This window comes from Enoplosus armatus, chromosome 23, assembly GCF_043641665.1.
Source record: "Enoplosus armatus isolate fEnoArm2 chromosome 23, fEnoArm2.hap1, whole genome shotgun sequence".
Classification (NCBI taxonomy): domain Eukaryota; kingdom Metazoa; phylum Chordata; class Actinopteri; order Centrarchiformes; family Enoplosidae; genus Enoplosus; species Enoplosus armatus.
Window position 1 is genome coordinate 13,757,386 of NC_092202.1, and position 25,248 is coordinate 13,782,633.

General features: G+C 42.4%; 1 protein-coding gene across 2 annotated transcripts in view; it reads left to right on the forward strand.

Moving 5' to 3' along the window:
• Nucleotides 1–25,248, forward strand: part of nrxn2b (neurexin 2b) — a 506,666-nt gene that overhangs the window by 238,453 nt on the left and 242,965 nt on the right. For both annotated transcript variants that reach the window (XM_070929958.1, XM_070929959.1), the window contains exons 15-16: nt 15,678–15,851; nt 20,167–20,286. In XM_070929958.1, coding sequence (XP_070786059.1) covers nt 15,678–15,851; nt 20,167–20,286 — 294 coding nt within the window. The remainder of the gene's footprint in view (nt 1–15,677; nt 15,852–20,166; nt 20,287–25,248) is intronic.

The following is a 25,248-nucleotide window of genomic DNA, read 5'->3' on the forward strand; positions in this document are numbered from 1 at the left end:
ACCGTTACCCCACGTCATCCCCACCTTCAAACTCTCCCACCGTATGCAGTCACGTGGCACTGTGTCCTTTCTAATCAAAACAGAAGTGATTCATAGCCAACCCCCCAAAGCAGAAGAGATACACACACCCTCAGCTGTCATTGTAGTTTGCAAAATGTAAACATAATCTGTTTTCCCATTGTTGGGACAAGCAGTGTTCTCCGAGCAATACGACTGGTGTAAGCATTCCCTCACTCAGCCTGAGTGATTAATAGACAATCGCACCTCCTCCTTATAAAACACCACCAACCAAGCGTGCGCCGACAAGATCCCTCAGCTGTCCGCCACAGAGCCTGCTGCGACAATGGCGCGATTTGCATATTCAATATTACAGACACGCCAGTGAATGATTTGTCTCGCAAATGGAACAGAAGGCAGCCGTTTTGCCTTTTCAGTGCCCAATCAACACAGTATACATGGCTGGGGAGTTGCGCTCCATCTGTGTTATTAATCTGTGAGCCACTGTTTGGAAACATCTTCATTTTCAGGGGTCCTTTTCTTTATCTGAACCACTCTTGCCTGCAGGGGATGGAGGCTGATTCAGCTCAGTGCTGGTAGAAAGAATAATAGTTGTAAATCTTGCTTCAGAGGGCTTTAGCGGGTAGAAGATGTCTCTATCCTCAATTCCCTCGTCTAATTGGGCATTCAAACATTGCTCTGTAGTTCTGCTGTGACCGTTCCCCTGCCAAAATATCACACACACACCTCAACACTGGAGAGCAATAAACACTAGAGCAAAGCACCAGACCTTAGCACGTGCGGAGGTGAAGACGGACTCTTGACAAATGCATAAAGATATATTATACCAAACTTCATAGGCAGAGTTTTCCGTCCCTCTTATGTTTGCATACAAACAGACATGCAAAGATTATGCTACGTACGTTTTTCTGACTGTTCAGCAGTCACACACAAAGCTTTGCAAATCAAACACAGAAGAAATAGCAACAATACGCCATTTCTCACAATCTCTTTGCTCTGTTTTAACACCATTTCTGCCTGCATTTCAAAGAGAAAAAAAAAAGCCAATTTTCCAAGCTTTATCTGTGTAATTGCCCAGAGAAAATGGGGAAAATGGGTTTTGTGCTCTCTGTCTTCCGTCTCTTTGTTTTTGGACAGGCAAAGAATCTTCAAGGCATCCCTCTTTGTCAGCTAAAGTATGGTGAGGGAACAACACACACACACACACACACACACAGCCCCCTAGGATAGCACTGAGTGGATCTAGTTTTGTGTAGTGAATGCAAGTCTCAGGAGACATGTTGAACATACACCATACAGGGAATACCGCTGACATCCTGCAGAACACAGTGATAGCAGGTTATTACCATACTCCTGCCCTGCTTGTTGATTCTACAGTGCAACACAGTTTAAAAGGATCCTTATCAAATATGCCAGAGAAGCTTTACAATAGCAATGTAAAAAATGATGACTCGGAAAAGTCCTTTAGTAATACCATTGGAGTTGAAAAATACCATAAATCATGATAAGCCGGACATGATATCAATATTTAGTTTCGCAGACTTTTGGAGCTTGGAATTTGTACTTGTTAATTTGATATGGAAATTATCACACAAATTGTGACCAGCAGATCTGGCTCCAGCCTCAGTCGCAGCTGGCTGAAACTATCATCAGTGTTATGTAAAAAGTGTAGTACATCATCAAACTAGGACAGCTTGTTCGGGTCAACTTGTTCTCACTTCGGTCAGAACAAATTTCTTTGGATGCTCTGTTGCTTACAGGGCAGTAAGGGTGGAGCTTAATACCTATTCATCGTCATGGAGCATCTGAAACAGTGATTTCAAAGCTCAGAGTAAGCATGCCAAACTAAAACTAACAGGCATCTGCTAATACACATTTCCTTAAAAATACATTCATTCCGTTCATCTATTTATCTATTATGTCCATATCTAGTAATATTCAGGATGATATTATTGGCGGTTGTAGACTGGGAACCAGTCCTGGCCTCCACCAAATGCAGGGAAGGAATGAACTGATACAATGTCACAGTATCCGTCTTGGAGTCTCAGATGGATTGGATCTCATGACCGCCTATGATGTTAACCAATGGGGATCCTATACCGTATAAATTGTTATCCGTTAACAACACGCCCCCCCACCCCCCACCCCCACCCGCTGCTTGCTCCAGTAAAAATGCTGTTTATTGTCACCAATAATTTAAAAGCGAAACACACCCCCTACTTTAATACAGTAATTCTGATTAATCTCTGCAGGAAAGTGTCAAACAGCCTGATGCTTCATATTGTGAGGGCTGCTTTGCCTGTTTCCGTGGTGCTTTTTGACATTTTGCTCCATGGACCTGATGGGACATTTGTATTCATTCTTTCACATTTATGCTGTGAAATGATTCACCTCTTAACTGCAGGGCAATACAATTTTTTTTTTTTTTTCATTACTGAAGCATGTTTTATGGGTGTCACTTGTCCACATTTTAATAGCAGTAATTACCATGTTCATTTTGAGGCTTCAGTATAATTACCAAAAAATAAACAAGACCATCACCCAGAAGACAAGCAGCCTCCTCTGGGGAAGATAGCAGAAATAATTAGCAGCATCCTCTTTGTGACAGGAAGTATTAGGGTTTCTATGATATGTCTTAATTTTGAGGAACACTCGCACCAGTAGCACCACCTGGAGTGGACAGAGACTAGTTGTCTCCGTTTGTTTATGTTAATTATGCCAAGTTATCGCAATTAATTTAACAATGATACACTGATCATTAATTCATTAGTGCTACACATAACACCTTAAACCAAGGACACTTAAGGTTAAGTAGTGAATGTTCTCTGACCAAAGCCACTGAGAATATGGTACTACCATAATGTAGCACTTACCAACAACAGTAAGAGTCTGTAGGGGTTCACACTATTAGTCATTGTTGCATTATTAACATAGCAACACCCAAATGTACTGTAGAGAACATATAATGGCAGTGCAAATTAAAATGTAGTTTCTAAATGTTGGGAAGAATTATTTATGTTGGAAACTAGTGATTGATTTCTCCTAGGCCACAACCGTAACATGCAAATTCATAAAACTGGGGCCATAAATTATCAAAGTTAGTCAAGCAAACAAAACATAAAAGTGCATGTTTTAGCGAGTGCTGTTCCGTTTGCGTCTTGCATTTTCCCTGTAAAGCTGAAGTTGAAGTCAACAGCGTTGGTCATGTGGAAGAGGAAGTAAACACAAACATCCATTGCCCTGAGGGGAATACCCTGCTTTACTATGCAAGGAACATGACAATGTCAAAGATATTAAAGTCATTATGAAATCCAGTGATGGGAAATGAGGAATAACAACAGTAGAACAAATCTAAAGAAGGGGTTGTTTTTTTTTTTTTTTCAGGTTGGCGAAATGCAGGGAGGAGGAATAATTTGGCGTACAATGTTCAGACACTGCCTGTCCCTTCCTTTTGAAGATGCTTGCTAATGAGGCATACTTGTGTGGAATTGTAAAGAGATGACATTGAATATGTTCCATTTTTCGACAAAAGCGGAACAAATTGAAACACAATGTGGAGGAGAGGTTTGGCAAGGGAGAGAGAGGAGGAGAGCAAGACAAGCAGGTACACAGATTTTAACGAGCTCTGCTCTTGCCAGCTGTAAAAATTGAGATTAGCCGTTTGATCACCCCAGAGCATTTCTTTCTTCTTCTTTCTGGTTAACATCAGCGCCTGACAAACCAAGCTAAGCTAGTCGCTAATCCTGCCACAATACCAAAACCTCTTCATACCTCACAGCAGACCAAGTACAACACTAATTCTAACTCTTGTTGACTGTCATCAGGACACTTAAAGTAGGTTTTACCAATTGGTAAACAAAGCACCGTGTAGGCCGGGTAATTCGTATAATGCAGACAAGCTCTCTTTTTACAGCGCAATCTTCAATTAAGAAACCTAATACATATTCAAAACAATAATATTCTTTCTTTTTTTTTTTGATTTCGTATGCTGTCGTGTAAATCAAGTGCAAACAGCCTACAGTCTCAGCACTATAGTAAACAAGTCACAATCAGGGAATTGAACGGAAAGATAATGTCTGAAATTTGAAAAAAAAACTGCAGATGTAGCCTTCACAACAACTACTAATATAAGAAATAGTTTGAGAAACAATGTAAAATGATTAAGCCTAAGTATATCCATTGCACAGGTACACGTCTGAATCAAATTAGTCTCAGTACACAGCAAAGGAGGAACAATAGCCAAATTTGTTTGTTTGCATGTAAACACAGTCAGTCGTTTAGCAGATGGCCATGATTATCACAGCTCTTGCTCTAGTGTTCTGTTTGGTCTTTGGATTTGACCATTTACTGCGTTAACACCAACTAGCCTGTGACACATGCAAGAGTGACCCAAAACAAAACTGATTAGTGGGTTGCCATTGTGAGGTCTACATTAACTTTTCAAGTAAATCAGTCATAAAAATTGCATTCGTTTGGAAACCTTTTATTTAAGGCACACTCGTGCAAATCTTTTTTTTTTTTTTTTTTTTTCTGAGGGAAGTGTCTTTGCAGTGAGAACATTGTAGAGGTACAGCAGGCTTACGTCCATATATTCATGCCTGTGCCCTGCCTAGTTCCTGCCGAGTCTACAGCCAGTAAACAACTTCAGTGGAACAGCCGCGGGTTAAGTGCCGTGGTCAAAGGCAGCGCCCTGGAGTGAGCTGTATAGATCTCTAACTCAGACTCACATAGCAAGTGTGCTGTCCCCATTTTTCCTTTGAAAACAAATTTATTAGGTTTCCAGAAGTTTTTATTTTCTTCTTCAAAAGCTATGCATCTTTAAACTGAATTGGCTGACACTCCAGATGTCGAGATCCCTAGGGTTATCTGACCCTCTGACCAGAACATTGTTTCAGTCCTGGTGGTGGGTCAAGCCTGAAAGCCTCCCTCTGTTGGCTGATGGCATCCCCCCTGCTGGTGTCCATCAGCAACCTCCTTTGCCTCCTTTTGCAAACGTTAATGTCATACTACATAGATCATGTTCGCCTCCTACCATTCTCTACAAGAGGAATTTCCCTTGTGCCACCCTTTCTTATAGGATGACAAAGAGGAGTAACAGTATGGCATTGCGAGTGTCTTGCTCAAGGACACAGCAGCATGGAATATAAAAAACCATAAAAGAACATGATTTCAGCCTCTTGCAACCCTGATACAGCTGCTGTATGAGTTTTATACAATCTCACCAGTACGTCCCCCCCCCCACCCCGTGCGTTCTTTCATCTGTCCGGCATTTGGCCTCGAAGGTGCTATTGTAAGGGCAACGCTGGTTCACTTCAGTTGCTAGTCAAGAGCAGCACATCGTCAGTACCGCTGTGCATGCCCATCCCCTGTGCACTGTCACCAATGCATTAACATCTTCCCTCACAGGTATCCCTTTGTCAGGATGGACGTAAAAACCTAATCTATTCATCCTCTGACGATATACATACATTTTTACATCCTGAGGGTTTCCCTGTCCTTCCATTATATTATGTGGAAAGGGAATGCCATTATCATAATGCCAGGGTCTACTCCTTTATGTCAGAAGAATATATTCATCTACCTCCCTCTCTTTGGCCTCTTATTACCACCGTCCTCCCTAACGTCCCATCAGTGTGAATAGCCTTTAAAATAAGCATCTCTGCGGCAACAGTAACAAGACGACTGTTCAGATCTATTAAGCGAAGGACGAGACAGATCGCACTGAAGGAATTCATTGACCAGCAGTGAAAATTGAAATATTCATATTCATTTCTCCTTCAGCCACCATGAAAACAGCACAGAACATAAGTTAAATCTGGAGGCAAAATACTGCAGCCGCCGTGCTGTACAGTGCTGATATGAAGATGTGTTATCTTTAGAGGAGTATACAGTTTTAGCTTGAAGGGCTTCGAGAGTTAAAATGCTTCAAGGTCCTATTAAGCTGATACTCAACTTGGAAAGCAATCTCACATATTTATGCCAATAGGCAAGGGGCGGTGGCTCCATGAAACATCTGAACCCCCCTCCCCCCCCATTGGGGAATGTTTACTCCATTGATGTCTGAGCCCATCACACTCGCACACATTGTGGAGCCACCTAGCCACACTTGCCTTTTCAACGTTGACATTCTGAATAAAATACTTTCAATCTGGCCTATATACTGTAGTTCTTTGTACTTGTTTGTCTTGAAACAAGTGTCGGTACCTTGAAAATAATCAGGCAGATCAGTGGTGTCAAGAAAAGGTAGACTTTTAAAATTTCTTTCAAAACAATTTTTAAGACCTATTCTGATTATAGAAATTGTTTGGATGAACTGTTTTTGCATTCATACAGGAAGATACTAGTTTTCCAGTGTTCCCTTGAGACTTGTTAGCTCAAAGTGTTGCGAGCACGAACAGTGAACCAGCTGTGGAACTAAGGTTTTGGTTGAAATCCAAGCCATCCAGAAAAGTGAGAAATGTCAGTTTGACTACGTGTGTCTGTACCTGTGTTTACAACACGCGCACTTAATTCAATTTCCTCTTTAACACTGCCTCTGTTTGCACCTGGCGTAGAATTGTGAATGACAGAGAGGGAGGAGGCAGTGTAATAATAATCTGCCAAAGCAGCGCCTGAATCCATTTGCATAATAATAACAAAGCAAATCACATGCAGTATAACTGGATTAGCGCCCAATGTCAGATGGTATAAATGTCTCTTTTTTTTTTCAGCCAGCACCTCTGCATTGGGAAGCTTCAGGGGGGTGAAGACAGTGAAAGCAGCTTGGTAGAGATGTAGAGTTCATCCTCGCTGCACCATTAATTTGTCATAATCTACATCATCAGCACAGCCGGTGTTGTTGCGATGATCACTGTTCTTATCTACCTCCTTATTTATGTTTTCAGTGAACAACGCCTGTTCGTAACTGTTAAAGCGAATCAATCAACGTATAATCCCCATTATCAGACGCGGTGCCACAATAGATATCATTGTCATTGAAACACACGTGTTGAATAACTGAAGTTTATAAGTCAATATGGCAACATCACATGTCATGTCAAGTCATAGATAGGAATCAGTGGAAATGTGTAGGTCGTTCTAGTCCTATAAAGCTGTACCTTCTCTGCCAGATCCTTTTTTGTTTCCCTTTTATTCTTTTTCACTCCCGTGTCCTTCTTTATCCCCTCTATTTTTCTGCTCAGTGTCAGTGCTCTTTCAATAAATGATGGGCTTGGTAGCTTGAGTGCTGCAATAGAGCAGTGTGTTTTAGCTTTTTTTTTTTTTTTCTTCTTCCTCCCGCTGACCTGTCTTACATCACAATTTACTATGGCATTACTCAGAGCTTTGGCCATTTTCCCATCTCTCCCTTCTCCTTTCTCCCGCTTCATCTCTCCCTTTCATCAAAAGCCAGCATCTTCACCGGAGGTGGAGCCCAGATAGAGACAGTGCTTGGTCTGAGTGTGTCTGTGTGTCTGCGTCTGCACACACCTGCGTACAACCTCTCTGCAGACTTGTCGAATAATTCCTCGAAATGAAAATGTATAGCACTGAAAAGAAATTGCAGGAGAATGTAAATTAGTGCTGCAGTTAAAAGTCCCTTAATTGAATAGTCAGTGGCCTGAATTAACCAACATCAATTTTAATAATATATTAATCGTTATTGTAGGTCAATTATTAAGCAAAACTGCCAAACATACAATCAGTTAATCGGAAAAAACCCCCATTATTAATTGTAGTTCTAATGTGACTGTATATTGTTATGTCTAATGCTCTATTAGTGAGAAATACGTTTGCTTGTTGTAACTCTAGTGTCAGAGGATAAGTTAGTTTCTGAACTTTAAATCACCTTAAAATTAGTAAGGAATATTACAATTTATTGTGCCAGTTGACCAATGCAATCACATTACCCATATAGACATTGCATTGGCATGACATTTACAGCATTTGACATATGAGTAGATGTTGAATTAGCTAGCAGCTTGTACAATTTATAATTAGAGCAATCTAACATAAAGCAGCTGTCCATATGTGTACGTAGGGAAATGCAAAATACAAGAAACCCCATACACACATAGACTTCATTAAATTGTAACAACAAGAGCATTATTGTCTCCCCTTATACTATCTCAGGATAACTGTCTAAACTCCCATGCTTAAAATCATATCGGTGAGGACGAAAAAATGTCGATAGAAGTCGTTGAAAGTCGAAATTCTTTCACTCACATAGATATCCTCGGGTTAGCAGTGCAGTGGACACGTGCAGCTGATTCTGGTCCCTCCTTGCATGATGCACTGCTCAAAACACTCAACATCTGACTCAAGCAATCTGCCCACTCTGCTGTTATCAAACAAGTCGGACACAGCTTTGGACGCAGGGCACACGGACCATACATGGACCCAGCTTCAATAATGAGTCACAAACCATGGCAACAGCATCCGTGTGTCGTCCGATCATACAATAATCCCTTTTTTTTTTCTCACCGGAGCGCCCAGCACGTCAAGAAAGTCAGACACCAGTCATGTCATTGTGTAGGTGTTATTAGACCAGAAAATCTTTTTACTTGTGCGCCGCCTTTTGTGTGTGTGTGTGTGTGTGTGTGTGATGTCTGGGTGATGAATTGCTGGGTCACAGCCATTACCATGGCTCAGATTGTCTAACATCAGAAAGGCCGTAGGTGGCATCAGTCACCTGCTGTTTCCGTTCCTACAATAGAACCTTTGAAGTTGTCCTTCCAATTACTGTTTTGTTTTTGTGGTTTTTTCTAAAATGACACAAAATAATAATGGAAATGAGAGATTGGGGCTTGATCCCACGTCATAAATCCCTGGAGCCCCATTTGCCCCGCCACCCCCCGACGAATGGCATGTTGTTGTGGGTGCACGTTTATTTTCCACAGGGCAGGATTTCTCTTTCAACCACCATGGCGGAGTCCATCATGAAGTTCCACTTCTAGTCATAACAGAGAACGTAAAACAGTGGGATTCCTAAAAAAAAATAATATTTTTGGGGTAAACTCAAAGGGAAAATCCACCTTAACGCAGATCTTTTTTTATAGACTTAGATATTTGATTTCTAAGAATGAACAAGCCTCCTCTTATGTTGGACAGCAGAGTGAGTGGAGTGAAATCACAGAGCTGTTCCACGGACAGTGAATAATACAATAACTGCGCGCACACTGTGACAGCAGTGGACTTTACTGCAGGATATGGGCACATTGCCTTATTCACAGCTGGACTCTCCTCACTGATTTAGATGTAATATCTGAAACAGGAATTCTGTGAGCTCACAGTCGGTCACTACTTCAGCTTCAGAGGACCAACTCTGAGAGGTGTCACCTGAAGACGTCAATTCGAAAGTGCAGTCTTCGCACATTCAACTTCTTCCAGCTTTAACTGGTGCAATGAAAAGTACGCCCGTAAAACACGTAGCAGGCCGGAACAAGTGACCTGAACATGTCATTTGCGCCAGATATCATTTAGGATAGAATCCAGTAAAGCAAAGAGAGAGGGACAGGTAGGGGAGAAAGACAAGGTGAGGATACGGTGAGCGCAAAGCAGTGGTGGAAAATGAAAGGGCAGGGAGATAAAAACAAATAGGGGGGGGGGGGGGGGTGAAATGGAAAGTAAAAGATAGTGACCGAGCAAATAGAAAGGGGGAGAGCGCAGCCGAGGCGGAGTGACACCAAGAGAGAATGGATGCATGCACTGGCACATGTTCAGAGCCCTCTCAGGGACTCGCGCACAACCTGGTAGTGTCTAAACATGTTACATGTTTAGCTTTTTTTTTTGTTTTGTTTGTTTTAGAAATTACAAATTTAGGTATTTGTATTTTTCTTCTTCTCCTAATGTGGATTTACATCCCTGGGGAGAAATTACGGGGTTAGTTGCACCTTGTGTAATTTTAATGCGCCAGGCTACAGTACGCTGTAAATGATTATAGAGCAGCTATGAGACTTGAGATATGCTGTAAAGGCATCAAGGGGTTTGTTAACTGCATGTGCAGCCGCTCAGACATACCATTGAATTGATGGACATGAACAAATCAAATAATAATGCTGTTCTTGATCACTAGATAAACAAAGTATTGGCAATACATCACATAAAAGCAAGAATGACGGTGCTCGTGAGTAAATACCAGTAAATTCTGGTTATGACGTTAATGTTAATTGAGATATTATTCAGTCCCTGGAAACATGAGGCCCTGGACCCATAGGCTGTATATAAAGGTGGACGGCATTTCTTATCACGCTGATGTTTGTTCAAGTGTTCATTTTTCTGATGTGTTTGATTTTAATTAATTATTTGATGCTGTAAAAAGGTGGGTGAGCCGTCATGATTGACAGCTGAGATTGACTGTGGTGTGCTCGCGATTGGGTGGGGTCGGCATATGGGCGGGACCTCAATACCACGGCTCCACCCCCCCCCCCACCCCACCCCCCCGATCACGACTGAGCAGACTCTGGCTCCAAACGGTGTCTCCAGCGCAAGATGGCAGCGTCGTCATCCATCCTTATATACAGTCTATTCCTGGAGCCATAGCAAACACCATGTCCACCGTTTCTACAGTCAGTTGGATTCCACTGGAAAAGAGCGGGCTATTTGCATTTTCGGTGTCCATATATACAATTTTGATTCACTAATAACCTTTTGCGACTCAAACTGTAAATGCTCAACATGTGGCTGTTATGGAAAATGCATGATGTTATTGTCAAGCAGCTGCAGAAAGTATTTAAGGCTCGACAGACGAGTTTGTTGCCTCGCTCAAGAAACAATAATGAGCTGATTGCTAATCAATAGCCAACTCAGTTTCGTTCTCTCTGTCTTGATCGCTCTTGCTCGGGTTGTGTGTTAAAATGTCCGTGTGCATTTTGAAGGCTTAATCGTAATGGGCCATTTTAGGCATGTAATGATGTCACACAACATGCCGCTATGCAAAGGCAGTAATTATTTTGCACAAACACAATCATTAGTAGCTCAGTCGTGCTTCATAACGCTACTGTAATTATGTTACTTCATAATAGTAACATTATTACTGTAATAGCTGCGTTCGACTGGCTGATTCACCCTTGCCTAAACATTGTTAGCCATAAGCAACAATTTGTGATATATGACAGAACCTTCATTGTGGTGACGGTATGCAAAATGTATGCAGACACGCTAAATTTGATCTCATTTTGGTCGTTTAATGTTGCGTTTTCACTCATTGTTTCCAATTACTCTGTTTACAGATTGTTCTCCTTCACTTGGCTGCCTACATTGAGAGTGATAGAGAAAGACACTTTGAAAATGTATTACACCACCTGTGCTTACAATAGAGCCGAGAGAGAGAGAGAGAGAGAGAGCGAGCGAGCTTGCACCTGCTAGTGAAAAACATGTCACTACAGTATCAAATAATTACAGCTTTAGTTGCCTACAGGCTTTTATTTTTTTTTTTCCCCTTCACAGAATTCAAAACATCTCCTGCTATACCATTTGTTTCCAGATACACGCATCCAAAACACGGAGACACAACATAATTATACAACTTATGATTTAGAATCAGCAATTAACGCGCACGCAGTGTCAACATTTATTCTCTATACCAGTCGTCTTGCTTTGGCGTCTTGTGCAGATCGGAGCGCCTCTGTAATTAGCAATCACACAATCTTCCTGCTGGCTGCCATTGTCCCAACCCTGCCTGCAACACACACCACCACTGCCTGACAGTTCTTCGTTTGCACAGCCCACAGCGTGTGTGTGTGTGTGTGTGTGTGTGTGTGTGTGTGTGTGTGTGCGCGTGCGCGTTTGCACGAGTTTTTGGGTTTCTCATCAGCAATCATTCAATCTCTGTCAATTAGAGCCAGCACGAGAGCGACGCAACACAAGCAACAGGGAGAGGAGAGAGTGAGAGTGAGAGAGGGAGGCAGAGATTCTTAATAGAGCATTTAATGAAAGTTAATGGCCGGCTTTGTGCTCACCAGGGAATTGGCAGGAGGGAGCTGATTATTGTTTTTCGAGATGAGACCCGGCATTGTGCATTCATTGCCTGTTCTCACTATCAAACTTCTCTTAATGATGGATATAAATAATGTATTTCACAGAGTTGCTACATATGGGCAATGCCATCACTTCACTTGGGAGCCAATTACAGGCAGGGATGAAATACAGGGCTTGTCTTGAGTTGACAAGGTGTACTGACCAAATAAAATGAATAGCTTAACACTGCTATTGGATTTAAACTCCATATCTCCAAAAAAAAAAAAAGTAAACTTTTCCATGATAGGAAAGAGCAAAACCCCATTACTTTCTCTACAGAAGCTGGAGCTCTTCAGACATTAAACACTATTTGGATGTTAAGATGGGTGTCATGGGTCTTACACCCATGAATTTCATACCCCTTGCAGATAACTCAAAGATAATAAAAGCAGTGAAATTGGAGCTGTGAGGTTTTCTCTTGTCTGATAGTGGCTAGTTTTTTTTTTCCTGACCAAGTAATATATATAACACAGCCAAGGGATTTAACACATTGCACTTCTAAGAAAGTAAACTTGTAAGGTATCAAGAAAATTACTGATGTTTTTTTTTTCAGTCAGCGCTCCTGTTTGCTAGAAATCAAAGAACAAAGGTGGGAATGGCAGATCAGGGGGTCCTGAGGTCATCTCTCTCTCTGAAAACTGGATATACTGTATGGAGTTCTCACATCGTGGAAAACAAATGAAACCATCATCGCAGAGATCTATGTTTCACTTTGAAACCTCTCTGAAAACCCTGATTGTCTAGTGTAAATGTGAAGCCAGTGTGCCGTGGTACGGGGGCCCTGGAGCGCCTCTGACGGGCCCCCGTACCGCGGCATCCCGACTCCTCTCATCAGCCCCAGAGAGGTCATTATAGTAACCGCAGAGATGTGGAGGTGGTGGTCTCTGGCGACGTCTGGGACGCTGTAATTGGTCCCGTCTTGTGGATCGCTCTGAGCTTCTCCGCCGCACGGGCATTCATCACTGCTGCGACAGCAGAGCCAGACCAGGACCCAGTTTCTGGCTGGGAGGAAAATGGCTACTCATCGTTTTTAACCTGCCCACTCTAGATCAGTCCCAAAAAATACTGTAAGCCAGATCAAGTCGTACGGAAAAACACATTGAAATATCAATGTTATCCCGATCACTAAGTATCACTCACAAAATATCAAGCCACAGGATCATATCACAGTTCAACACTCAAAAGTTCTTTTCCTGGCTTTTGTAGAATGCTTCACAAACACCGTCACTGTGTAACAACAAGTGCACAGCGGCTTATAGATGAGTCAGCATGTCACATGGATTTTCTGTCAGCATATGTAAAAATGGTAAATGCACAGACAGAGCTTAATGCTTTGAAAATTGTTCTACAGTGTAAATGGAAAAGAACGAAAAAAATAGTTAAAAGTTTGTGTTCACTCAGTTGCATGAAATTATGCTCGTAGCGCCACCTGGATCTTTGCTAGGTATGACCACTGTGAATTCCTCACGCGCTGACTTGGCTGCTAGCAGCTTTTAGGTGAAGTGGAAGCTCCGCAGTGAACCTCCCCAGCGACACTGCAGCCACGTCGCGTTAAAACAGCGAGGTAGATGAGCTGTAATGCATGCTGCGGATACAAACCCGCTCACAGCCCAACTGAACAGGGAAGTCAAAACTTTACCCAAAGAAATCTGTAATTCAAATTAAAACATTCAACTGCAAACTTAACACAATGAGAGCCCAGTTCTCTGAGTGGGTGCGTGTATGTGAGTGGCATATTTATTCATCTTCTCTAGTCTTCACAAAAAAAACAAAACTTGCATGACTAATTTTTACAGTGCATATGGCGCAGCCCTCCCTCTTTGTTTGTCTGCTCCCGTTATGCAGTCAGCCGGTGGAATCTCAGACGTGCTGTTGACTGGTGCAGGAAATGCACTGTTTGTTCTTTTGAGATTAACTCCATACCGATAATTTCACATTTGCTAAATGGTTCTCACGGCCGCGATTTCAGGGCATCACTCAGTCGGACAGCTAATGAATTCGTTATATTGATTATAGTGCCCCGGGAGCCCCAGCTGGGAAATATGAAGTGTCAAGTACTTATTAATTCTGGAGAGAAGTTGGCAAACATCATTGACTCGTTCCATTACACAAGTCCACATATAATTGACCCGGTGGCTCGCTGCTTCTCAGACTGCTAACGTTGAAAGTGCCGGTTTTTCAGCAGTGAAAATATCATTTCTTTGTTTTTGCGAGTGGGAAGTTTTTCTTTCTGATGGTCCTTATCTCTGCAGCAGGATCTTGCCCCTGTGTGAAAGGTTTTGCTGGCTGTTCTTTTTTATGCCTACTTAAAGATAAAGGGTAAAGTAGGAGTGTTGATGAAGCGAAATGCCTGAAGCATTTCAAACGGTGTTTATTCATATGCACCACATCAAAGGCCTCTTTGTGTTTTTCATAATTTTACTTGGCATTTCCCTCACAACTCCACGGAACAGAGGGCTGAGAGAGAGGGGAAAGGGAGGAAGATAGAGAAAATAATTGGGCTTAAAAGTGGATGGATATTTCCTTTTATGTTATAATGTAAAGAGACCTTAATTGTGCTTGAGCGCGGAGATATCCCAAAGCTCAGCTTTATCGTCTCGCCGAGGATTCACAAATCCTGCTTCCTTCATGAGAAAGTGCTGCTGTGTATATTCTGTTCTCCTCCCAGAAGAGTACAGTATATTGACACGCTCACAGAATAAATCTTTCTAAGCATCGAATTTCATTTCCTCTGCGTCAAGGCTTGATGCCGTACAATCTACGTGTCCATGTCAACCGAAAGCTATTTCTAATCATTGAAACATGTCCTTAGCAAGTCTGCAGTGACAGACATTTTGTCAGGGCGCGTCTCTCAGGAGCACACCTCCCCCAAAATCCACACAGCTTGGCTTTAAAATATCAATTGTCTGTCTCTGGGTGACTGTAATGTTTACTGTCTGCTACCTGCATCCTGGCATTACACACCTTCACAGTGGATCAGCAACAAGCTGCACTCTAAAGGCACCATCTGTGATGCACAAGAACCCCATGTACCTACACATGACTTGCTGGAGGCATTTTATATTGAGCAAATTATTCAAGAGCCAATCACAAAATGGAAATGATGCGTAAAATGCTTCTAAAAGTTGACTAAATCATAAAAAGCAGCCATAGTGAATTCAGTTCTCTACTTTCTTCTAATTAAGCTCCTTTTCACACTGCCTTGCACGGTGTGCAAACAGCACAAACCCTGCAAAAAAAAAAAAAAAAATGTGTATATATATATATTTATATATTGCAGCTGTGATTTGAGTGTATTAGAAATGTGTCAACCTTACATGAGCTAATGAGCAGGCCCACACGGAAGTTGCAGCCCGCAGAATTCCGGCGACACCTCCGCAGATGTTCCCGTTTCTGCTTCCGTACCCTGACATCATTCATTATCTTATCACTGGGTTGTTTTTATATGTGTATCAATGCTGTTGTTGTTAATCTTTAAAGAATTACATTTCATTCTCTATCTTTCTACAGAATGTGCTTTGTATAAAAAAATGTCACAGGTTATTTTCACGTTTCAGTGTGTTACGCAAGTGATGAATGCTGAATTTATGGTAGACTGGGAGAGATATAGAGTCTTTCATTTTCTTTCTTTCTTGTGTGTGTGTGTGTGTGTGTGTGGTTTGCAGGGGAGCTGTACATCGGTGGCGTGATCAAGAACATGTACAGCAATCTGCCCAAGCTGATTGCGTCCCGGGACGGGTACCAGGGCTGCCTGGCCTCCGTGGACCTGAATGGGAGACTCCCTGACCTGATCGCAGATGCCCTCCACAGGGTGGGTCAGGTGGAACGAGGCTGCGATGGTGAGTGGGGGAAGCAGCTGTAGTCAACAGCCGAAGTCATGTTCCAAAAGTAACAGTACTTCGCCTAATACCCAATGTGTGTTGTACTTAGTTGTAATCCTTTTTAAAGGTATATTTCCATAATTAGAGATGACATCCATCTCATGTTCAAAGGTAGGGATAAATAGCAATTATCTCTCCCGAGAATCAACAGAGGAAATCAAATGGCATTGATTTCCAGTGTTTGTGTTGTCATCCAGTGTATAATCCAGTGTTCTTGTTATTAGTGACAATCATTTCTCACAGAGAATCAAGTCAGGAATCTGTTTTCTGTGCAATTTCATTTCAGTGTCATTCAGAGTTGCCGGTACTGCAATTTGGTGCATTTGTATGCAGTTATTCCCTGATATACACCAGTAACCCCCGACCAAATTCTCACAGCTCTGGGCCGCCTTTGCAATCTAAGCCCCTGTCCTCCGTATATCCTCTCTATTGCCCCATAAAACCTGCATGAGGGAGGTATCTCTCTCCTCTAATGTTGTTGTCAGTGTGGCTAATCTCAGCGACACCCCGCCCTCATTGGCTTTTGCCTCATCAATCTTGCATTTGTTTGGTTTTTACCTCTGCTGTGTGCGCAGCTCGCCACCATGTCTCAGGCTGCATGGGCTCCTGTGTCAGGTAGTTAATCCTGAGTATAACGGTGGATTTTGACTCTAGCATTTCTGCCTTCCACATACTCCACCCTTTACTCCCCCCCACCCCCCCCCCCGGCCACCACGTCTCAATGGCATGCTGAGTGTCGGAGAGCACAGACTTGATTTCCCTGAGGGCCGCACTGGCCAACTCGATGTGGCACTGATCCAGCTTCTTTTTCTTTTCTTTTTTTTTTTTTTCCCTCTATCCCTAATGCTGCTACTTCTGCCAGCCAGCCTTATTACCTGCCTACAGTTATACACCACAATTACTTTGCTCCAAACACAGTTTAAAACTGCATTGAGCTATCCTATTGACTCCCGCAGGCACCTGAAATGGATGCTAATACAAGTTGATGATTGGATGTGTCAAGGAGCTGAGCAGTTGTAATTGACCAGTTTTGGAAGGGTGGGCCTTTTTGACAAATAATAGTGCACCTAGTCCTGAGGCTGTTGCAAATCCGTGTATTCAATTGTTGATATTACAAGAATACATCAGAAGCAATTTTGACTACTTATCTAATCTGCTACAATCAAATTCAGAAAATTATATCTTTAGCTCTCTACTGTTGATTAATCTTCTCCAGCAACAACAGTTCAGATCCGGTCTCTGATATTTCCTGGGCTACAAAGAGCAATAGCAAGAGTAATGAACTGACTTGGTTCTGAGGTCATTGTGAGCTCCTGGACTGGGGATACAGAGTGGTCAGAGGTGGCTGCTGGTCCAGTCTCTCTGGACTTAAGGCCAAACAAAGGGCAGAACAATGAGCTCGCTCTTGTACCTCTCTACTGACTCAGCGAATCACAGCAACAAAGAGCAAGACAAGGGGGGGAAAGGGAAGGAGACCGAGACAGAGAGAAGTTGAGGTACAAAAACAGTGTTGCTGACTCACTGTGGCTCAAGGAAACAAGGCTGTGGACAACATCTGTGCGGCCAAAATAATACATAGTGGCATTAGTAATTGCAAAAGTAGGAGCGGTGGCAGAGTTTCAATTGCTTTCCAAGATTAATAAAAGATAAAAAAAAACACAAAATAATTTGAAGATTCTGTCAGAAATAGCATCTTGAAAACTGCTCAGAAAAGTTTAGTTTGAACATCGACTTAATTGTGAACGGAGAGCTCAGCTGGACGCGCAGTGTAGCACTCTGTACTGTACTCCGCACTGCTCACACATGAGCAGATGTTTCAGTTGTAACCCAGCTGTGAATTGAAGACACAGGTGACAGCAGTGAGGGAGTGGAGCTGTCTGCGTTTCACTTGTTTTTACACTGACTTTGGGCTTAAATTGGCTCCGTATACTTCCGGATCCTTCCAGAACATTTGGAGCAAACGCAGCAGACGGAGTTTAATGCTCCAACAAACACAAGGCACCTAATAACGGGTTCTCAGGCGGCCCAACAGAGGTAGTGTTTGGTCGATCAATAGTTGACGCAAGAGCGATTACATGACTTGGTTATTAATTATGACAATATGCTTAATTAGCTCCTCAAGGGAACCTTTTATTAGTGAGTAATTAATGGGGCAATTAGCGTGGTTAGGAACTACTGACAGAACAAGCTTATAGAAAGGAAATGACATTGAACCTAAGTGGACACTTTGGAGGAGAAAGTAAAAGCTGTCATAGATCTGTGGTTAATTTATTTTTTATTTCTCATTTTCTGCGGGTTTTGGTGGGGGGGGGGGCGCTTTTTAATTGGGCCATTTGTAAATGGCACAGTGAGATGTCTGTTTATCTATGCGGAAACAAATTAGTCTGGCACTGAACCATGGGTCCTTTGGAAATGTTTGTGTTTAATTGAGATTTTAATGAGAATCCCCAGCAAAACCAACGCGACAGCCACCACACGTACTTATTTTTAGTACAATCCTCCCGCCTGGCACTTGATCTGCATCCTAATCTTATATCTATCACTCGTTTTCCCATCCAATTTTGAGAACAATCAGGTTTCGTTGGGAAGAAAACAAATGATGATCTCCATTCATCCCCATCAGTCATATTAGCTTCTAATAAAGCAGAGGCAACAAAGGCACACACTTGGCCAATTATTTTCCATATCATGTCTGTTTATATGACACTGCCTGTCGGGTCTGTATGTAGTATGTATAATTTGAATTGGAACTATGAGTTTTCAAAGCAGTCTGTCACATTATTACACATTATTATCTCATTAGTTGCCTGGAATTCCACTGAGAAATTACAACGGTGGAGTTTTTAATTGACAATTTCAATGTCTTCATGACAGTGGGAGGGAACAACAGGAGAGGACCCCCCCCCCACACACATACACACACTCCCCTGAAAAATACACACACACACACAGATATAGCCTACTGGAGAGGCTAAACATAAGCTGACTCCACCAATACTAATTTGCAGTGCGATTGTGCCCCTAGTCTGGCAATTACACCAGGTTTCAACCTTGAATTAATGTCAATTTTAATCTGAATACATTCCTAAGCAACATTAATCAAATCACTTAGTCAGTCGAGGAGCATCAACGGTATTTGGTTGCAGTCACTGAGTATTTTAACACAAGTATTAAAAGGTATGCGCTTTATGTTGTATTTTAGGCTTCCACGCGAGTAAACAATGCTTTAACAACATAGGCAAAGTTAAAGGATAGGTTCCCGATTCTTCAAGTCTGCCATTCCTCCTGTGCGTACTGGCCATTAAAATGTCCCTTCCCAGTACACTTTCAATGTAAGTGATGGGGGACAAAATCCACAAAAGTCGTTTTCTTGCAAAAATGTATTCAGAAGTGTATCTGAAGCTGTATCTGAGGCTGTTAGACAAATCAAGTGAATGTCTTCTTAAGTTACAATCATTTTAGCATAAAGTCCCCTCGTCGTTTTTCCCTGTGGAGCAGCAGTGGAGGGACTGTAACAAGACGAGGGTAACTAACTTTGTAAAACATCCACTTGATTTGTTTAACTTGTACTGCTGAAGTCTCACATGAGCTTCAGATGAACCCTTGAACACATTTTTGTGCAAAACAATTACTCGTTGGACTCTGTTCCCCATCATTTACATCGGAAGCGTGTTAGGGAGGGATGTTTCAATGGCCAGTATGAACAGGGGGAATGGTTATAACAAGGAAAACTTGTTTCAGTGTCCACATAGGCACCTGACTGTTGCTTTAAGACAGATTTGTCTTAAGAGCCTTGATGACGTTCATATGGCTAATTGGTTAACAAACAGTTGCCTACCTTCCTACAGAAACAGAGCAGCACAAGATTCCCATTGGAGTCTCAACAGCTGACAATTGTGAATCCATGTTTAATGTTTTTTAGCCCTGGTTTGGCTCAACAACTCCTAATATTTATGTTGCCAATGCTCAACGCTTTTTCACCAACCACTCTTCACCACCACACTGTGCTGAAGGCTGCAGAAGGTGTTGATTCCATGGGGATTCAGAGTACTAGTAGTAGAAAACCTTTGACTTGACAGCAGGCGCTTAAATGTAAATATATATTTCTAAATACAGCCTTTTAAAGCGTCTTGAGCTGCCATTGCCTCAGGAAGTGGACTGCCAGCAGAGCTGCACGGGGGGTTTTGTTTCTGGGTCAGCTGAAAATGCTATGAATACTATAACACGCTGCTTCATTAGACACGTTGAACTATGCCTTTGGTTATGCCCTCAGGACCCAGTACCACCTGTACGGAGGAATCCTGCTACCATCAGGGGGTGTGTCTCCAGCAGTGGGAGGGCTTCACCTGCGACTGCACCATGACGTCCTATGGAGGTTCATTCTGCAACGATCGTAAGTGAAACGTTTTTTTTAGTGGCTGCCAAGGTGTGTATGGCTGGAGTGAGTGGTGTAGCTGGAGGTATTGGTAGGTGGATTAGCTGGTGTTAAAGCTGCACGGGCAACTTTGCAATTCTGCCGTTTTAAGTGGCAATGACAGACTACTGTTCCTTCTACAAGGGTTTGAGGAGCATTACTCAAGTTGTATAATGTCAGCTGATAAAATGCCTCTTGTTGGTGTGGCAGACATCATTGGTGAGTCCAGCTGTCTCCCAGTGGACTCATTTACAGCTCTTTAGGAGACCATTTACCTGAAACTCCGGGTTGTCAGTTGTTGGAAATTGAACGCTCTACTCTTCTAGAGTCTTAATTTGTCATTGAAGCTGATAAGAGGTTTGTTTTTACACACATACATATCTCGCCTTGCGCAGCTTTAATCACATCACATTAGAGCCTCATGAATCACCGCCTGAAAAGCAAATGCTTTTGTCCATTAACCGAAACACTTGTTAACATATCACTGCCAACAAGTTAAATATCAGAATCAAAATATTACTTGACAAGGCCTCATTACCTCACTTCAGCGGGGCCACACAGATTGCGCTACACTCAACATCCTCTCCTCCTCTGATGTTCTATTGCTCACACTTTATTAATAGTAACACCTTGGATTGTAAAACTCAAGAGTTCACTGTGAGATTGGCTCCTCGGCTCCTGAGGCGTCGCTCACGCATGCTGTGAGGTGAGGAGAAAGGGTGATTTAAGTCCCATGTCCCTGCCATTTGGTCACCCGCTGGGTGGCTGGCAGCAAGGGAGTTCAGGAAGAAAGGTACGGAGAGAGGGCATAATAGATTTATCACAAGTGTGTTGTTTATTTTATTGGGTTTAAGTGTTTCTTTCCTGGGTTGACAGCATGCATTTATTGTAATATGATTGTGGCTAATGCCTTTACTGCGCAGTGCTGAAGCTACATTGTACATGTTTGCATAGATATTGCTCATCTGTGAAATAGCTGCATTGAACATTGAAAATACGCTGACTTCTTGTCAACTGTTACTTAAATGTACTGCAAAATATATACTACTACAAGAAATCTGGCTGTGAGGTTTCATCAAGTCACTACGTTCCATTGTGTCAATATAATTGGAGTTCTGGTACTAGTGGATTGATGTATCTCATGTTGAAACTGTTCTGGGCACTGTATCACCTTCAGTGGTGGAGAGTAACTAAGTGCATTTACTGAAGTACAATTTACAGAGGCAAATATTGTACTCGTATTTGACAGCTATAGTTACTACTTTCCTTACAGATAATATTTGACATAAAACACATATTAGAAGCTCATAAAAAAACCCAAAGATTCTTTCACATAAAATCAGTGTGTTGTTGTCATGTTTCAGATGTCCATGAGTTGCCCATTTAAGAGACGTTTCACATTTCATTGGAATGATTGTTTTTGGCCCAGAGAGATCAAATGATCCAATATTTCACAACAAAGCAAACACTGTAGAGAAGTCTATTATATAAAAAACAGATTTGTATATCAGTAGTAGTTAAGAATGCTGCTTACACATCGACGCAGATAGAATCAGTCACAGGATTTACTACATTTTACTGATGAGACTTAAGTAAAGGATCTGAACACTTCTTCCACCACTGGTCACCTCGTTACATTCACGTTAATCACAATTTCAAGACTAAGCGTGACGATAAAATAATAAATAACGGTGGATATTTTTTGCAGTGTTTAAGACTTGTGTGTTTGGCAGAGCTCAGCTTGGTAACGTAGAGCTTATGTACAATTAGCATTCAGCACTCCTCACAGGCTTGATTCAAACGGGGCAGAGGCAGGGTGACAGGCTAATAGACTTGTTAGCTCAAGTCTTTGTTTGCTTATTAAGTGATGGGTGCTGAATTAAGATGTGACACCCTCACCTTCTTTTCTATCTTTTTTTGTTTCATAAACCACCTTATGTGCCAATTGTTGATGGAGTTTATCTTTGACTGTTGTGTGCTGTTGACATTGTTATGTCGGCTGCCGCGTTAGCTGGAATATGAGTGGACATGACAGTAAGGGGATGATTAGTGAGGTGCTCCTTTGGCTCTTGGAAGACTCAAGCAAGGAGAAGGGCGATAATAACGGCTCTGTCGGCATGACAGCCAGTGCCGAGATAAGCAGAGAGATCCCTCGCTCCTCGAGAGGGGAGAGGGGAGAGGGGAGAGGAGAAGGGAGAAGGGGGCTGAATCCCGCATTCGAGTTGCTGCCTGTGGGGAGCGTTAGCGGCTTTACTGTGCTGGTTTCAAAGATGACAGGTGGAAATGTGAGGCACCGGGGAGCATACCAACATGTGTTCCGCGGAAAGACCTAGGAGATGTGTGCCTGTTTTGTGGGAGTGTGTAGATTTGGGGCGGGGGGGGAGACCCTCACCAGCAGCCTGAAGAAAGATATTGTATAACTGCAGACCAAAAAAAAAAAAAAAAAAAGCATTTAAGTAGAACAACTATCAGTCAGTATGCAGACAGTTCAAACTGTCAGAAAATGACCAAAATCTCAGACACATGAAAGTGTCAACACTCACACACAGTACTGGTATTATGGGTTCATTGGCTGCTGTTTGAGGTTCACTCCCCCCTGCTGTCTGTCTTCTCGCAACTTGTGCAATGTTTTGTTGGCGAGGGGTTGCCATACTACAGCATAACGCATCCATGATATCTGAGAGAACAGCCGGCACCTCTAACATTTATGGAACACTCATTTTACATCTCAATGTGGCAAATTTCAAAATGAGACTGCAAGGGTGTACCGCTGTCAACACTCATTCAAAATGTAAGTGCACATTTGATTGAACTAAAGAACTGTTCAACAGTGTTTGGGTTTTTTTTCCTTCCAAATGTGTTATACAACAGCATGTCAGCCTCTTTAACAGTGTGCCTGCATTGCTATGGCGGTTTTCTATTGCAGCGTGTTCTCTCATTCCCCACAGCAGACGCACATCCTCAGACCTTCTCGCCTTCATTTCTGCCAGCTCGGAACGTTTGAAAAAAACATAGTTCATCTCTTGACCTTGAGGGCCTTCTCCTCATCGCCGTCTCTTTCTTCTCTTTGCGTGTCCGTACATCCCGCCACACAATCAGCCTTCAGTCCTTGAGCCTTTTTCTGGGCTTGTACAATCACTAAATCAACGTGTTTTTTTTTCTGACCACGCCGACCTTCAAGGAATTCTCCTTCAACATGCTCTGAAAACCAAGGTAGGATTTGTGACGTTGGGTGGCATTTTTTTTGCAGTGGACATGCAGGACTTGCAGTGTTAACTCACAGCCCTATCGGTGGGGTTACACTCTCTCTATACTCCAGAGTAAAGGTAGCTTTCCGCTTTTCCCTGCCATGCGCCCTTGTTTTGTCTTCTACATATCTGAAATGGAGAGCTTTGAGAGGGTTTAACTGTTATTTTCTTTCTGTAGCCACAGAATGTAATAATAGTTTGTATCCTACTTTTCTGTGTCTGTGCGTATAATGAGAATGAGACCGGGATGAACATGTGTATGGATTGTATATATGGCTTTATAAAGGGTACCGATGCACTCAGCAGCCATGCTGTGAGAAACACAGTGCATGCTTACAGTGCACACACTCTGGCACACCTCCTATGTGCTCACTAGTTGCCCACATGTACGCTCTCTCACACACATGCATGTACCTCCCTTTTCAACTGGACCAAATGGTAGGAAAATTATTATTTTGCTTTCAAAGAAGAAGAACTTGAGTAGAGTGATTGCCACTGCTTTTCATTCTCTCCGTGGGGAACAGGAAATTACAATATTATTCTCCCAACATTTGCTCACCCTGCTGTTTGTGGGTGGATTACCTTGGTGGCAACGATAGGCAAAGCATAGGGGGAGCCTTAGGCATACAGTAGGTGTGTGTGTGTGTGTGCTCTATTAAAACAGCAATACGCCTGCTAAAGAAATACTGAAACACACGGAACAGACTGGTGAAAACGCTCACAGTCTCACACCTATATATACATACCGCCATAGTGACGCACCGAGCTTGTTCAGTAGAGAGACGCTTAAGTCTGACGTCCTCAATTTAAGCCCGGAGTCATTTGTTTCCATCTGGGTGGAAGAGGTTGTCAAAATTATTGACACTGCAGCTATTATGTATGAATGCTGATTCACGGTTGAATGGAGTAGATATTGCACGCCGAGAGAAAAGGTGCATTTGTGCGGCATTTTCCAACATTCCAGATAACCTGAGGCAATTTCTCTCTATTGACTTGTTATTACCTGTTGCACATCGGCCAGTCATGTTTGCTACCTGCGATATGGTGAAGATTAACTCCCCTCAGCTACAGAAGGTCGTTGTTTGCTTTGCACATTTTCTTTGCTTAAATAAAAAGCAGTATTATATTAACTTACTGGACCTGTATAATTGAACAGGAGGGTGAGGAGTCAGTTGGCCTTAAGTAGCTGCTTGCTAAAGAGTTCCGTTAGGTTTCAATGCAGGTTTGGTGTCACTTCATTTTCCAAATGCTGTTACAGAGGCCTCAATCTTATAATTTATTGGATCTGAGAAATCATTTCATTTTTTTGGAATGTCTCCAAGCCTATTGCTGCGTGTGTCCTTGTGCAAAGTCACATTTAAGTGCAAAGAGGGGCGCGCGTTGAGCAGCTGGTAGTGAAATGGGATTTTTCCGGAGTTCTCTGCTGTGGCTGATGGTGTTGATGAGGCCATTCTCAGGGCTGCACTGACGTGGATTTCTTTCAGACATTATTTAAAGTACGCTTCCATGTTCTTTCCCTCCCCGTGTCTCATCAAAAATTCAGACGTTTGTTTTTCTTTAGCAGTGTTGTTATTTTATTCATTTTAGAATGGCTTTGCCTTGGGGGCGCCCACTAAGGGTTGACATGAGGTCAGTTGTTTCTTGTAAATGGTATGTCGAAGCATTGAATTCATTTTTCAATTGACACTGATAC